The 18,026-nt window shown below is 42.0% G+C and overlaps 1 protein-coding gene across 1 annotated transcript; it reads right to left on the reverse strand.

Annotated features, from left to right (window-relative positions):
• Positions 1-751: 751 nt before the first annotated feature.
• Positions 752-8,788, reverse strand: zgc:154093 (uncharacterized protein LOC777623 homolog). The gene is made up of 2 exons (XM_064302383.1): positions 8,623-8,788; positions 752-2,998 (listed from the first exon to the last, which is right to left on the reverse strand). The coding sequence occupies exon 2, from the start codon at positions 2,545-2,547 to the stop codon at positions 1,732-1,734; it is 816 nt and encodes a 271-aa protein (XP_064158453.1). The 5' UTR covers positions 2,548-2,998; positions 8,623-8,788; the 3' UTR covers positions 752-1,731.
• Positions 8,789-18,026: the final 9,238 nt, after the last annotated feature.

The raw sequence follows: 18,026 nt of genomic DNA on the forward strand, positions 1-18,026 counted from the left end.
TTTTTTTAAATTATGTATCATCCCAAATATTCTTAAAATTATATGCAATCTTTTCAGGAGTTAACAGGAGTTAACAATGGAGCAAAGTTTACGAAATAAATACATTTTATTTAGAGTTTAGTTAACTCACAATTGCGATTAATTTGAGTCTGTACATTTTGGACGTGATCTTGCATTTTTAACTGTGTGTTGGATAGTTGGGGTGCCTGGTATGTCAGGTTCAGGACACCATAGCAGGATTTATTGGTCCCAGTGCAGGTGTTGGGTGGTGGGATGAGAATGGAATGAATGTCTTTGTCACTTCCTGTCTGCTAATAATTAGATATCCCACAGGCAAGTGGCTTCTCCTGATTCTGCTTAGACAAACTTAAGGTTGAGCAAAGTTTCAGTGTGTTCTTTTGGGGGATTGCAGGATTAACATATTTATAAACAAATGTACAGTGACTAGATAATCTTTCACAGATTATGCTTTTACCAGTCTCATTTATGTTTTGTGTTCTCAGACACTGAGGAGGGAGGACTGACTAAAGGATTTATAAAAACAATTAAGATGACATTTGAAAATAATAATAATTTTGAACAAATTGGTTGTACTTTTGTATCCATAGGAACCATTGTAGTTATATCATATATGGTTTATTGAAATAAGCTCTGTTTTTTAGAGGGAAGAAGCAGTATTATTCTGAGGAGGAAGCAGTATTATATAATATCTTCAGTTTCAAAGAAAAGAAAATAACACAGATATATAAAATCATTTTTCACATTCACATTTATTATATTTATTACAATATATAGCAAGGAATATAATAATACAGCTAGAAAGTGAGAATTACCACAATCTGCCATAAGGACAGACCAGATTAGTTGCTGAACAGGGGATCTTGGACATACACTGTTATTTATTTTATGTAGTGCTTGTACATGACCACAAATATCTCAAAGGCAACAAAGTTGAGTACATTTTTTTCTGGCCACCTCCCTAAACTTCATCATTCCTTAAAGTCTGAACATCCTTACCATCACATGCTGTCTCAAGCTACGTTCCTTAATTTCCTTAATTTCCTTACCCTTCAAAGCTGAACTATTGCTCCTCTTACTGTACCTAGTTACCACTATCCTTCAAATATCACATTCTTGTATCTACCACCAGATGGAGCCATAATGAAAGTACACAGAACTCAGTTTGGTTTGTGGCTACACTACTCCTTGAACATACATATGTAATCATACAATTTCTTGAAATAAATATATAAAACATTCACGTGTTAGCTTGTTTGCAATATGGAAACTGCAGCCCACGTCTCAAATGAAAACTATAGGAGCAACTTACAGGCAAATACGCTGTGATTCCATTTGTAAAACATGTATACCCTCAAGAGGTTTTCACTTATTCGTCTTCATTAAGACTTTGATAAACACAAAGAATGAAGCACTAAGACAACACATCTGTGCACTTCTGAAGAATGAGTTGTGAGTATTAGGACATATTATTTGAACTGTAAGCTCTCCAATTCAAGCCTGCTTCTGAAACTGAAAGTGGTCTGCAGGCATGCAGTCATTCAGGAAGAGTCTGGGGCTGCTGCTTTAGCACAGGCATGTCCTTGCATTGTCTATTTTCTTCTCCTTTCTCAGAAGCACAGTCTGCACTTGGGTAACTGGAGGGAGGGAGAGGAGGGGGTTGTCAAACTTCATTTCTGCGGTTCAGAGTCCACACCTCCCCCCACCCAGCCCTCACAGCTGGCAGCCCTCCTGCGCGCTCTTGTAGCGGTCCATGATCCGGAGCACATCCTCCAGGATGGACGGGCCCAGGTCCAGGTCCAGGCCCATGAAGGACTCTGAGCGGGACACGGCGGGCGACTCGCTGCGCTCGCTGCGCAGGTCCTCGCTGCTTAGCCCCGCGTCCGAGTCCAGGCTCAGCCCCCGCCGCGGGTCCAGGGGCGGGCAGCCATCCAGCACCGAGTCGTCCGAGGAGGCTTCCGAGAAGGAGCCGGAGGAGGGCACCAGGTGGGGGAAGGCCGAGACTGAGGCGGCGTAGGCGAAATCGCGGCAGGGCTCGCCGTAGCGGACCTCGCCCCTCTGCACACCCGCATCGCAGACGGACATGGAGCGCAGCTGCTGCTGCTGCTGCGACTGCGGCTGCTGCTGCTGCTGCCGGGGAGGGGGCGGAGTCTCGTCCAGGTGGAGGCGGGGTGGCTTGGGCGGGGCCTGCTCGGGGGCCACGAACACGGGCATGGAGACGGTGTTCTTGAGCAGGGAGGCGGAGTGGTGGTACTTGGGCTCCAGGGGAAAGGCGTCATCCAGCCTGCGCTCCATGCTGTGCGTCCGGGAGTGCGTCTGGTTCAGGGCGGGCAGCATGTCCAGCTTGCCCTGGAGGAAGCCCACGTCCCCGAACATGTCCCCCTCCCCCTCCGGCCCCACGTGGGCGCTGTGGCGCATGTCGCCCAGCGGCGGGCTGATCATGTCGCTCGACAGGACATCCCGCAGCTTCAGTTTTTTGCCCCGCTTCGGGGTGGAGGGCTTCAGGTACATGGGCGTCTTGGCTGGCATTCTGTTACCCAGAATTCAGTACTGTGGGTGGTACAGGCTCTGTGATGTCTCTCTCTCTCTGTCTCGGGGCAAGGGGAGGTTAGGGTAAAATAGTGTGCGATCCAGGCATCAGTCGGGTGTCGAGCTCCTCCACTCTGAAAGGGAAGCCAGAGGCCCCTTCTCTCCTCTGGTCTGTCTCACCGATGGCTAAGCTTCTTAGCCGCCTGAGTGGCACTAGGCTGAATGAGACACCTTGACCTTTGGATCAACACTCCCTCACGAAGACTGCCTCTCATGCGAGTGGCACTTCTGTGGCTAACAGAGTTCTGACTGTGCTCCTCCCCTGAAGCTTGCCTCGTGGTAAAACTGCAGTGACCCCCCAGCTGCCCCAACTTCAGCTCAGCCCCGGGATCTCGCAGACAGAAGTCAGGAGTTTGTGGAATTTCGAGGACGGAAGGCTGGTCCCAGAGCTCTGCAAAGCAAACGAAAGGAAACAGGATTCAGAGTCTGAGACCGGACAGACAAGAGAGAAGACAACCCCGAAAAATAAAAAAACGAGAAAGACGTTTCTCTTTCCCTCCAGCGTATTACAGCCGAATTTTTGGGGGAGGATGGGGGTGTTTCCAGTGAGTCAGGCCCTGAATCACACTTTGTAAGGAATTCCTTGTACATTCCAATTTTGGTGCCGGGCAACGGACCAAGGAAGACCAGAAAGAATGCTCATTCCAGTGCTCCTAGAGCACAGGCCTCTTCCTTTCTGTGAGAGATCTTCCCATCTGGCACATAACGTTCTGACAACTTTCCCCGCAATGTGGCCGCAACGTTGGAGCAACATTGCAAAAACGCTGCATTGCGGCTGGCCCGTCATCAGAGGCCTGTTGTCAAAGGCTATGCGGCAACGTAAGAATGAGTCCGTCTCATTAATCACTAATGTTCTGTCCCAAACTGTGAATGGTGGGACTCTGCCACAGCTGCATTTGTACTGCTGGAGAGAATCATCTCTGGTGATGATGACTATAATTCTCAAGCTATTTAACCCTTTTAAGGCGTAAGATCACAAATGTGTGACTAAAATGTTTGTAATTGAACAGTCTAATGCCGATGTGACAATAACTACTGGTAACTGAAACAGTGGAATTCTAGAATTAGCAATGGAGTTTTCTGATTTGGAATTTTGAAAACCATTCCAAAAAACCTCTCTCTTCACAGGGTTAAAAATCATAATGAAGACAGTGTGTTCAGAAGATTATTAGTGCATTCTTTAAAATGACACCCTTTAATTAACTGGTATAACTCTCTACCAAAGCCATGAAGTGGTTACTGACTGGCATTTCAGATGCCTGACTTACATTTGGTGGTTGATACTGGCAGTTCATTGTCTGATTGCAACTAGTAGGGGCTAGTAGGGAGATTGGAATCCATGATAGGTGAACCTTGTTAATGTATTTAGTGCAATTTGTCGAGAAAATGGAGCATACCTGGCCCAATATAGGTTGTATTACTAATGGGTGCATACTTGTCAATGGAGTCATTTTCAGGTTTTTTATTTTTTATATAATTCTGAAGACATCTAAACACTGTTCCATTTATTTTAACATTATAGAGAGTTACCTAAATAAGAGTAAAAAAATCAAATTGAAATATATTCCATTTGACTTAGCTGCACAGCAAAATGAGAAAAATTAATGGGGGTGAGAGCTTTTGACATTGTACAAAAAACTTTAAAACCACAATAGTAAACCTGGGCAAGCACATCTGTAAGTACTTCGTACATCAGTCTCTCATTCAGAATCGCATAATTATGCGGATTGCCTAATGCCTTTCAGATCAGCCAAACCTTCAATCTTACAATTATAGTATATTTTTCAATCTGAGGTGTTATGTCAGAGAAACCTTCTGTTTTTAATATGATTGCACTGATGTCCCAGCTGAGGTCCAAATGGTGTGGGGGTGCAATAGAGTAGGATGGGGGGGGCGGGGGGCAGAGACTGCGTTTCCAGTCTGCAGACAGATCACAGAGATAATCGGAGCCAGGTTGGTGTAAGAAGAGGGGGGTGGGGGTGTGGCAGAGATGGAAGAAATGACACAGGGGAGAAAAGACAGATAACACCTAGCCAGGCCCATCCAGTAGCATCACACAAATTACTGAGAGGCCATTTTCCAGCTGTTCGTTTCCCACAGCAATGTTACTCATACGTGACAATGCTCAGTGTCTGTCTCACATGTCTGTTAGAGCCTGTGCATAAGTGTTTTGGTCGAACAGGAATAACAAAGGTATTGTTGCCTTAGAATGTATTTGCAAAGTCAAAAATAAAACGTGTAACTGTTGGATGGATGGAAAATCTCCCTAGGTCACTGTTTTTAACATTGTGAAGTCTTCTACTAATACTCTCTCTTTCTCCCTATGCCTCTCTTCTGGTCTGTCTTCTCTCTCAGTGTTCTGTACATCTCTGGACCAAAAACCAAAAGTCTGCACCAGCCATCCAAATACACATCATTATTTGTTAACCCCCTCACGCTCCACTCTCCATTAAAAGATTGTACCTCAGAAAACACCTAATTATGGCAAATGACGTATCTGCTAATGCCCTCAGCAAGGGAATTGAGTCACACCCTGACCCACATGGCCTACCTTTGCCATAGAGACACCTGAAGGGTCTCTGATTTATCATGAAGATCCTCTCCATCACTAAAGACACACATACATGCTAGACAAGTGTACATAAGGCACATTATATGGTCTAACCAGTCAACAGTCGGCTTTATAATTACATATACATACAAAAGAGGAGCTTGAAAGGAAAATGTTCCAAAAAAAGTTAAGATACCATTGCTTGATGAAGGCCAAGAGATGGTTGTTCAACCTGCTGTATCACTTTCCTTGGGTTTCTATTATCTCACTATTCCAATCAAGGTGACTTTGATGGCGCACAGCTGTATAAACACTGCATGAACTCACGTCAACCACAAACTTCCAAACTCAGTAAGTATAATATTTAAGAGATAATTGAAGATACGCTTTTATGTTTAAAAGCAAATTTCTGTGAAAGGACACCTGCATCCTTTGCCACTCTAAATGAATACTCTTTCTCTGTGTATTTATGTACAGAGTTATAGACAGTTATAGACAACGAGCCAGAAGAAAAGGAAAACTCCCAGGAATTGCAATATACACAAAGTCTGTGGGCTAGATTCTGGATTAATAGGTAACAAATAAATATTTTCTTTTCTGTTTGTCAAACAGAAAAGAAATGAAAACATTTTGCCAGGGAAATGTTATCATAAAGCTGTCCTCCATTCAGATTAGCTGATGAAAACTGTAGAGGCCCCAAAAAAGTCTCGCTTTGTTGGGCATTCTTGGAAACACCACAGATAAAGTTAACAGTGAAATTTTGGGATCGGCTGATGCGACCTGAAACTTTCTCCACAACCTCAAATATTTGGCTGTGGTTTCCCCTCACCACGTGAAACTCCATTAGCCAGCTCAAACCGTTTATCCACTATCAAGAAGTATCAGGGGCAATTACACTCTATTGCCCCTGACCTCCCAGCTTTCCCTGGGTACCATTTCTACCAGTGAACTGTGAGCTGGAATGCCACTGCTTTCACAAAAAAACTAATAAACAAGGAACTAACTGGTGTGGTGCTTGTGTGTGCATGGGGGGTGGTGGAGCACCGCTGGTGGTTGTGAGGAGTTGGCGTGTGTGTGTGCGTGTGTGTGTGTGTGCGTGTGCATGCGCGTGTGTGTGTGTTGAGGAGTGGGGGGTGTGATTGATGTTCCCCCAAAAAGGTGAGGGAGACATACCCCACTGCCATCCACCCCATTCAACCCATAAACTATGCCTATATTTACAACAGTAATCTGACCTCACAGTGAAATTTGTTTCGGCAAAAGTGACCCATTACAAAACATTGTTTACTTGCTTGTCAGATTCCCTTATATAAGGCATTATACATTTACATGGCTGGATATTTCCTGAGTCAATATTAACTTAGGTTTTTAGGACTCAAACCCATAACATTCTGGTTACAGGTCCAGCTTCCTCACCACTTATGCCACGTTGGTTTCTAATTCTGCACTGTCTCATTCTTCTGTGGGGAGTAGATTAATGGGTACAATGATTTGTCTGCCATATGGAAAAGTTACCATATGACTTTCTTGTTTTTCTCTTTCGTTTTAATGGTGCAGCTGTTTTTTTAATAACTGTGCTGAACATTTTGCGAAATAGCCCCACTTATTGACGCCTGTCACCATGGCGTAGGCTTCTTTTATGAAGGGTAGGCTCAGTCTGATGTGTTGCTTCACACTCGAAACATTTTTAACTGCATTATTTTTCAAACTAATCCAGGCCCAAACTGAAATGACAACACGTTTCTGGGTAAGTGAAATCACCAGGAACATGAATCATAACTCTAACAGCTATATATGAGTCCAACAGGAACCATATATACTCTGTAAGAGTTGACTCAACACTGAACATTTTACTGTCTATTCTGATGCATGAGGGAACTGTACCTTTGTGCAGCAACTCAGTCATATCCTCACAGAAAAAAAAACTTTAGATATCTACATTTTTTAGATAATACAACTGTTTTAGATGACAAAAATATGTTGCAGTCAAAATATTTTCAAAAATATTATTTATTTTATTTTTATCGAATGTCACTTGTAGTGCGGGTTTCAGGAACAGTACAAATAAATATATGTGCTCCAGATTACATTTGGAAGGACCCAGAAAATTGTGGAACACCATTCCACAAGGGTTCATTAGATAATTATTTGAAGGATTCACTGTAAATATTTCAATGGTTTTGAATGGGCAGGGTAGACACACTGGTTGTTCTGTATAAATTGGATTCTTTGAATAAGATTTTTGCTTACATGAAGGTGCATTTGTTTCCAACACAATGACTTGGTTAAATTCTACCGTTGTGAAGGCTTTTCTACTGCATGGTCTGTGTATTGAGAGCGCATGAGCATGTAATAACAGCCTTACAATGCCTGTGTATATGGTGCATCATGCTTATGCAATGATACCGTCTGACATGGGAGACTAGAATTCTTGACTTTAAATTACATTTTAAAATGAGTATTTGGTTTTGTATTTTCATTGTGACTCGTTCTTGCCTCATGACCTTGGATGAAATGGCTTGTATGAACGCATTCCCTGGTTGTTTAGACTCTTATGCAACAGATGAACGCAGTTAGCCTTTGAGATCATCCAATTCTCGGATATCCCCCCTTCCCACCCACAGCCGCGTTGTATCATCAGCTTAGTCACTGTAATCCGCACCCATCCTGACTATTTTTAACAAAAGAAAAAGGAAGAAAATCAATATTCATAAGGTTTTGTTGATGACGAAATTACTATTAAGCATATGACATTTTTCTTAAACCCGTTCAGGATTTGGATACAATTTCGCTTAGTGATATCCCTTAAAACAGGAATAAATTGATTTTACATAACTTTACTTGTTATCGTCATGTAGAACTCAGAAAAGTCCAAGCCATGTTTAATTATTGTCTTATTATAACAACCCCCGTTTATTAAGCTTTGTAATCGTCTTAGTTTCCCATCCAACTGAATCCATTGCTATGTAGAGACACAGCAAAATGTCCATTGCTAATTCAGCTATGAGAGAGTACATACGAGTCCAATAGGTTCCATATGTACTCTGTAAGAGATGATTTAACACAAAACATTGTATTGCGTGTGTAGATACATTAGGGTAACCTATATTCACAAAATGTCACATTATAGTAACGTTTAAAAACTATCCGTCTATGTTTGCTAACACCGTACTATGATAGCCTATCCATAAGGATAGCCAATTCGAAACAGGTAATTGCAATGATAAATACATAATTCGCAAATGCTTTATTCTGCCACCGCAATAACAGTCCATTACAGGTTGTAGAAAACGAGAAAATGCCGAACAGCTAGAGAAATAAGCAACCTGACGAAAGCGCTACTTTGCGCAGCCACAAAAATACGAATATTTTGGAGTGTACGAAATAGCGCAATAAACTGCATAGTATAGAAACAAATTGGAAGCCAGTAAGATAATAAAAGGTAACTTTACAAAGGAGCTTACCTGTTGCGTTAGAATTATTATGCTTACAGCCGGGTGGTCCTTTTACACGTCTAATGCCCCATGTGCTTGCTGATGCCAAGAGAGAGGAAATAAACCCCTTAGCAAACCGTCTCGTCAGCCGAGAAATAGCACTACCAGACTACGAAAAGGAGGGGCGTGAATGATCCTGAATGGGGAAAGCAATGGGAGAGAGGGGCGGGAGCGCTACAACATCTGCTCAGAGTGCCCCAGTACAGGATACACAGAAGTTCCAGCTGCGGTCATGTGAGGCAGTTTCACAGATTCAGTGCAACGAATCAATCTGTTCAAAAATGCACACAGAAAAAAGTGATCATTGACGTTGGATCAGCTTAATATTTTTTCTAAATTCTTCTTCAAGTGGTCACATCTAAAAAAAACTGTAATTTGAGTTAATTTTAATTTTTTAAAAAATCAATAGGTTCGTTTAATTAAATGTTAATTAGTTGAGTCAAATTAAAATTTGTAGATATGACCACTCGAAGACGTTAGAAGAATTTTAATGTTTACCCAACGTTTCGCTTTTTTTCAGTGTAGGCAATTTGCTGTGGTTCTGCTCTGTGCTCAGAGAAGCAGACCGACTCATTCAGACCTCATTTTCAGCGTGTTTTAGTACATTTGTAGGCCTAATGTTGCCTAGACAATTTGGGCAAGATCAACAGGAGGACTTTATATGATTTTTGGTTTCATGGTGCAGTTTTTGTTCATAGACAGCCTGCTACGGACCTGCTACGCTATGTAGCCTACACTGAGTGTCAGCGGATAAACCAAAATTTTACTTCAATTTGTTACACCTATATTTTTAGATTTTCTCAATGGAACATTAATAGGTTCAATATTAACCTACGTTTTTTGCATTGAGAAAAACTAAAATTGATATATATATACTTGTAACAAAGTAAAATTATCCAGCGAAGCTTTCACTGGTTTATCCAGTGAAGCTTTTTTTCAGCGTAACAGACCTACTGTCAGGGAAATCCATTCTCGAAAGGTTAGCATTTCGAGTTTATGAACCAGCCACGCCATTTTTTTGTCATAAGGGTAGACTATCTGAACAATTCGCTAAGAAAAAATTAAAAATTAGATTTCCTGCATTTTCTCAAAAGTTTTAGACAATAAAGCACGATTTTATTTAAAATGGAGAACAAAAAGGCTATTAAAACTTTTGGTTGATTATAATGTTGTGAAATAATGTTAAACCTTATTTGTATTCTAATGTAGCCTATTTTAAATATTATACTGGTACCTCTTTGTATGTTTATAATTGTACAAATTTTATAATGGTTCAATTAAAATATGGACAGTTCGGGCGGAATGTAGGCTGACTTTTTGATGGAAAGCACTGGAAAAGTGAAAAGATAGCAAATAGCTGATCAATAGCAGCTTTTGATAACTTCAGCAATTAATCAAAAGGATTTCATTGTATTCCTTATCATATAGGCCACGCTTATTTGCAGGTTGAAGTAAAGCACAATATGCTATAAAAACCTGTTAACACATTTAGTATTCTTCAATAAAGGGAACTCATGCAACTACACTTCGTTGTGTACCATTAGCTGTTACATGACAACAGCATAAATGCATCTTGCTATAGTCTTCAAGTGAAGATACGTGTCCTGTGTTGGCCAACCCAAAATCATGAGTTAATCTCCTTACCAATTAATCACAGTTCAGGGCACTTGTCTGTGCATTATAAAATAGCGCTTTGTTGTTTTCTGCTTACCCGACGTAACAGCTTTAATTCTTATTAAATATTCACACTTGACGTCCTCTTCCATGAATAGACATGCCTGGAAACCAAATCAATTAGAACAGAGGACGTTAGGGTATTGGTGAGGCGAAGTGGGCAAGTTATGACAAAGCACTGTTGATCAAACACTGCGTAAATTATATTTGCACTGGTGTAATTAAACTGGAAAGCCGGTGGGAATGTTGAATCTATAGGCTTGTAATTGCAGGGATGTCTCTGCGTTCATAATTTCGTGTAAAAGTTATTTTCGACCTATTTCAAAGCCAATACGAAGGTATAGGCCTTGCAAGACATTTAACGGCTATTTTGCCTAATCATTAAAGTTACAAGGAGCTTAGAAAAGCGACACAACTTCTTCCCTTGAAAAAAAAACAACCTCTTCCCTTGATACCATACACGAATATATAGAGCTAATATTACATACCGATTCCCTTGGTAGCAACTCGAAATGCGCCACCACAAAGGTGTAGCATGAAAATTGAGAGCAATGGTTATGTTTAGGAATTTATTCAAGATATCTGTCCGGAAAAATTGCCGCCACAGTGGCCTCTATTGGTCAGGGGGGTTGCAGAGCAACACATAGGCCTACTACAGATAGAAGAAAGTGGTTAGGCGTTTAATTAAACAAGATTAAAGGAAGAAGTTGCATTTCAAAGCTTCTGTGAATTGCGCGAGTACCTGTGAATAACAATTAGCAGGCCAAGGCAGCACTTGGGTAGACAGAAAGACGGGGACCGGAATAACACTTTGTGGAAGTTCATCTAACACGAAAGGTTTTTAAGTTTCGATAATAGTTTGCCCATAAATTATTACGATCGAGTATACAGCGAAATGACCGTTATGTCACCTTTTCTGACAATTTTTCATTCAAAATAAGGTGTTAATCTCAACAAGATTGGAGCAGGTATCACTTCGCAAAATTGGGCCTATATGTTTTACTAGTGTAACCTATATTTATTCATATAAATATGCAGCAGCAGCTCTTCCGGAAACTCCACACTAAACTCTTTTCAAGACAACGTAACGGATCAAAATCCAACCGCCTGTCTTTGTCTGGATTTATACATTGAAACTATCGCCAGACCTGCCGCTCCAATTGCATACGCAGCACTGCTCATTGATCCATAAAGGATACGACAGGGGTAAATCACAAACCCACGCGTTCTGTCGTCTCTGAAGTCAAGACACACGGAAAATATTTCTCTGTCGCGGATCCCTCCCTCGGTGCCCAGACTACGACACCGTGCACGAGATGTAAATTAGAACCATTTGTGAGCCATCCATTCCAGCTCTGCGCAGACCCGCAAGATGTGCGCCTTGCTTTTTTTCCCCTCGCTCGTCGCTCCGATGAGTTCACATCACAAAAATGCACAACCTTATACAACCAAGAAAATTTTACTTTTATTTAAGTTTTATGGTTTTGTGGTTTTAAATCCCCCATAAAGCAATACATGTAGTTGACTGCCAATGCAATTATTCTCACAGATCCAGTTTCTTACTTTTTGAATCTGTAATTGAATCTAAACAAGATAGCAAAGGAAGGTTAAAAAGAATAGTGTGTACACAGTCAGTTCGAGATAAGAGCGCACTAACGCAGTACTAAGACGGGTCCATCTTCGAGGGCCGTCGGCAGCTTGTTCAACCAGCAGACCCTGATTCACAATCAACCAGCTCTGCAAGGATTTGATGGATCAGTGGTAACCGCTGGTGAATGCCTGCTCACACTGCCCTTCTGGATAATTGGCCTGCTTAGGTAGGCTCTACCTGCTCCAGACTGTCACTGTTTACCCCGAACAGCACAGTGAGTGGGGTTAAGGGACCTATAAACGGTCGCTTTTAGAAAAGGGTCGAGCTTTGATACTTCTGAAGGCCACCTCACAAACATTACAAACTGCAGTGATAAATAGCTTATACAATATGCGATGCACATTTTATCAGATTCTGTTTAAGATCTCAATGTTTATTGACATATTTTGCCGAAAGCTGATCACACAGTGCATTGTGAATGGGATCACTCTGTGGACCTCTCGACGAGAGGCATTTGGTTCCCATTAGTGTTTAAGCGGAAGACAACACATGCTGATTGTGAGGCCGAGTTTGGAAAGGATGACGTTTCACAAAAGCAATGGAAAAGGCGAGGAGACCAGTCCTGGTCTTGGAACGCAGCAGTCTCGTAGAGATTTTTTTTCCAGTTTATTTTTTTTCCAGCATTTGAAATCCCTGTGCAGTCAAAAAATATTTTCCACTTTGCAAGCAAATGGCACAAAATTACACAGCACAACAGGAGAGATGAACAACAACAAAACCCAACATTCCCAAATAGAAAAACATTGTAGCAAATAGACTTTTGAGATTTTGCACAGCAGACCTATAGCCCATTTTGATATTTCAACCATATTGTTATATTGGTAGATGTAAATATATATTTTTTGGGAAAAGCTTTCTTAGCAAGTTAGTTGTTGTAAGCCTTTGTTGTACGTTGCTCTGGATAAGAGCGTCTGCCAAATGCCTGTAATGTAAAGTAATGTTGTAAATGTATTTATTCATCTCTCATTATTTAATAAAATCATTTTCATTAAAGTATACATTTTTTTCTCTAGATTTTTTTTTTTTTGGGGGGGAGGACCATTTTTATGGTGAGGCCTGGGTTGGTGGGGCCCAATGTGAGATCTATTCATTGGGCCCAAAATCCCAGGTGGTGCCCCTGTATACAGGGACTGCAGGATCATGATTGATCTAAGCTGTTCATAAGCAGAAAGACAAGCGCAACCCTCCCTCTCTGCGGGCACGGCCAGGATTAAAAACAGACTGCAGGGCACATCAATACACAGAGTACTGGCGCATTAGCAGGATGCACCACTCCACTCGGCAAATTTAGATGAACATGGAAATCAAATAAGCAGCAGGCCAAAGTGCATGGGTACAGCCAAAAACAGCGCTTCCAACAACAACGTTCCAGCGCAAGAATAAGAAGCCACACATCTTTTAATAACATTTTCTGTGAACAGTCTTGCATAAGCCATACATAGTGACTGCATAGACATTACGCAAACGTTCATGAATGCTTACTTCAATAACTGCTAACAGGCATATGGGGTGTCATATAATAGTGTCTTAACTTAGCAGCAAGTGAAATTACAGCAAATGACATGCTAAGTAATCCACACCAACTTGTGGTTATTTGAATAAGCCTTTATGAATGTTTATGTAGTGTTTGTGAAGAAATTATATTATACAATTTATAAAAATGTTGCCTATTTGTTTTAGTGCTGTTAAAATTGTGATGATATGTATATTGAATGTGATACAGGGAGAGCTATCCTCAAAACCGGACCCTGAATCCTTATTCCAGACCCTCAGGACTCAGCTCAGTATTAAGCAAACTGTACTAAGCCAGATACTCTTTGGCTAAAAAAAAAAAAAAATTGTATCTTTACTTTCCAGCTGCTCTGCTTCAAGTGGGCAAGGCCTCTGTCTTGCACAAAATGCAATGGTGTGATGCAATGGATAGGAAGAACGCCAGGGTAAATGACAGGCAGGGAGGGGGAGGACACTGTAAATGCGTCAACCCCTTGTTCTGAAAAATGAATTAAATTAAATCAAATAAAACAGACACACACACACACAAAAAAACAGAGTCAAACAGACAGGCCAGTCTGGTAGCTTATCTCAGCCTCTGTCCTCCCGGCGCCATGGGGGGGGGGGGGCTGTCCACTCCCCGTCCCGCCTTCTCCCGCATCCTGCCAACAATGGGACGGTGCGAAGGAAGTATGTTCAACTCCAGGACTAGAATATAAATATAGTTGACGGACCCTCTGCTGCCAAGTTTTTATGCAGGGATCGGATGTACAGTGTAGGTTATGTGGGCGGAGCTTATTGATTTAAACAGCTCTGAACTTCATGTCCTTCATGATTCAGTGGTGACCTCCACCCCACACATGCGCACACGCACACACACATACGCACACACACACAGACAGACTTTTATCATTTGGCCAGTACTCCTGGTGGGGCGCAATTGCCTGGACTGAGGCTCTGGATCCATGTTCATATAGCATCTCAGATGAGAAGAGCTGATCTAGGATCAGTTTTCCTTTTTAGTTCAAAATGGGTAAGGCTAGGACATGGACAGGGGAAACCTGATCCAAGATCAGAACTACAACTCAGAAATGCTGTACTCAATACTCTGGATCCCAATTTGTGCAGGATTAGAGATTAACTAATGTACACACTGAGCTTTTAAAAGTGCCTTTTAGTAGGCACTACTTGAGATCATTTTACACTGACAGAGTACATTTGATCTGTATTGGACACTGTATACATTTTTTGACTGCCAAGTCAAAATTCTCATTAAACAGGACTTCAACATAAAAGGGGCAGTGGAACGCAGACTATGTTCTTGAGAGAAAAATAAAAAGCATGCACACACACACACACACACATTCACACAAAAAAAACAAGACCTGGGGAGTGGCCAGGCTGAAAAGTTAAAGGAAATAAATGCTTCACGCCCTGTTTGTAAAGACGGCCCCCAGAGAGAGCGAGAGAGCCAGTTCAGCACAGCCGCCTGAAGGGCTCCTTCTCACACTCTTGTGGATTGACTTTTACCCCTTGGTAAATCATGACGAAATGGGGAGGGTGTTGCTGGGGTGTCATTAAGGGCAGGCCAAGCAGCTCTGGGAGCCTGGAGTCGCTCATTCCAAAAGATCACACAGGCCTGAAGAAAGCCTTTGTTCCAGCCTAGCACCACCCCCCGCCCCCCAAATCACCTCTGATCAGCTGACCTCAGTAGAGCGATCCACTCGGATGGGCCCACTGCACAGTGTGTTGAGGCCTGATCTGAGATCACAGGGTGAGTGTGAGGACGGAGGTGCTTTTCGGTGACGTTTTTGACGTGCCCACTTTCCTGGCGAGTCAGGAAAGGCATTGATGAAATACAGCATTACCCTGAAGCCACCTTGGCAGCACACAAAACCATATTTTGTACATTTCATGGAAAATACATTCATGTGGAAACTTCTTAATACAAGCAACTTAATGCAATTCAAAGCCAGACAGCAGTAAATGCAACAAATACCCCTTGTCTGAAAAATCTCTGGTTGCAGCTTCACTACAGATATATTTGATCACATAAATTCTCAAAAATGGTGGCAACACTGCCTTAAAAACACTTCTTTGCTGCAAGAGGCTGTTGTGTCAGATAGGCTCATATGCTCTCAGACAAAACAGTTCTTTGGCTTGTCTCCACAGGGAAACCCTCTATGGTAGGTGTGAAAACTGTTGAAGTTCCCAGATTGAACCATTTTGCCCAACAAATAACTCTTGTAATAAATTGGGTTCCCCTGTCTATCCCCTGTCTATCCCTTTTGGAACCCTCTGGGTTATAACCGACCAAACCACCACAATTGTTTGCTCCTACAGACTGGAGCAAGAAACCTTCCCAAGATTTCTTCCCACCAAAGGTAATTTCTCACTGGTTCTTTCATCCCACTGAGGAGTTTTTACCTCACTTGCTGGTTTTTTTAAAGTTAATTCTGAGTCTTAATGCTACTTTTCTATAAAGCATCTTTGCAAGAGTGCCTATTAAAAGAACTATAGAAAAAAAAAAACATTTCATTGAAATGGAAATGTTTTGTTACTACTTTTTAGGTCTTTTGTCATGTCTTTACTGGGTTACAAAGCCATCAAGAGATTAGATTGAATGCTCAGATTTAGTCCTGGGCCCTCACTGTATAAACAGATTTTGTTGTAGCCAATTTCTTGACCAATCAGAGTTTTTTCAAATTGTTCCATTATTTTGTCCTTACTTTTAATAACACAGCACAGGTTTAGCTGGTTGCATCAACGTGGACCAGACCAGCCCTTAAACGCAACGTTTGATTAACATTTCATTTTGTTAGACCCCCCCACACACACAGATAAAATGTTATTATTTTGTTTTTTAACCATTTCCAAACCCACCAACCTTGTCTTCTTTCTTGTGAGATTTCCCCAAAATGATGGATGTCACATAGATCTCATGTGTGTAACCCTATATTAATACCCCAGTGAAACAGGAATCCATTGGAGGCCACAATATAATTCCTTAAGACTTTAAAAAGCTGCATGTCAATAGATTTGTTGGCATTTGCTTAAAAGAAATGTGTGAATAATTGACACCACATTTTGGAAAAAACATTTTTTTAATTTTTTCTGTATTATTACAAAACAAAATAATTTTTATTTACATTATATAGCTCATTGCCTGTACAATTTTACACAGCCTTTGGGCTTATCTTTGTCAAGGAAGTGAATAACTTTGGACGGCACTGTTGACATATTCAGATATACACAAAAGTTGTAGGGAAACTGTTCCTCACTCTCCTATTTACAACAGCAACAGATCCGAGTGAATCACGTCTCTTACACAGAGCTGAGGGAAACAGCCACTCTGAATGATAATGGTTCTGCAGGGAATCAAATGTCCCCCCAAAAAAAGGAACCGCCAAGAGGCCTAAACACAAACATAAAGTGCTCAGTATGTGAAATGACCGGACCAGAATGGGGTCTAGTTTTTCGTTGTTTGTTTTTAAGTTTTTGGCCAAGGGAGATGTGAGCGTTCTCAAACGGGCTCTGTGCTCGGCGGTGAAAGGAAGTCCACCTCTTCCTGCTGCCCACAGAAATCTTCCCATGAAAAGTGCGCTGGGTGGAATTCCTCGTAGCGGACAGGAAGCGGGGTGGTGGTGGGGGAGGTGCGGTAGGAGTGTCGCGTTCATAAGGTCGCCTGTCCTGTGGGAACAGCACGGTAATCCCAGCACTCCGGCGTTCTGCTGGCAGGGGTACACAGTGTACGCGCAGACGGGTAATCTCGACAGACCCCGCCCTCAGAGGAACACTGCGACCCAATGGGGGCCTGCCCTGCTAAGCTGCAGTCCCGTGTCTGTGCCAGCCCTCCCATTCTGAGCCCGTTTCCACCGCTGCAGTTTGTTTCTGTGGTTTCTCAGAATGTTCTAGAATGTTTAGATACACAGGACCAGTGGGGGCCTGAGAGAGGGAGAGACTGTCGGGTGCTGAGTGACCAAACCCCTGAACTGCATTAAAAGCAGGAAGGTGTGGCTGTGCTGTACCGTTCCACCATCAAAACTAGTATACTGTACTTCTTCTGAGCAGAGCTCCATTCAAATAAACAATGCTAATATGTATAGAAACACAGGAGTCGAGGCAATCAACTGTTAACAAGACCAGGTCAAAACCTAGTATATGACTGGACCGAACCGGCCGACCAATGGTGTAACTTCATCAGTCAGTCACAGACATGCACAATGTAACTTCATCAGTCAGTCACTCAGTCACAGACATTCGCGTTTATAGGGCTAGCCCCGCTGTTGCGGTCCAGCCAAAAAGATGAAGCCGGTCTGTAGGCAGAGATAATGAACAGCAGAACTTACTTCAGCAGCCTCACGCAAGCTGATCCCTATTAAGTGATTTTTGAATGATGGCAGACAGACTGAACACTTATAATTATTTACCTACGCCGAACACACACCTCACACATGCAAACATCACTGCCAGAGAGGACATCTGCCCAACGAACAAGGGTTATTTCTCATGTTCAATTGCTTTTTTAAATATCATTAAGTGGGGCACCTATATAATG

The sequence above is a fragment of the Anguilla rostrata genome, chromosome 12, assembly GCF_018555375.3.
Source record: "Anguilla rostrata isolate EN2019 chromosome 12, ASM1855537v3, whole genome shotgun sequence".
Classification (NCBI taxonomy): Eukaryota; Metazoa; Chordata; class Actinopteri; order Anguilliformes; family Anguillidae; genus Anguilla; species Anguilla rostrata.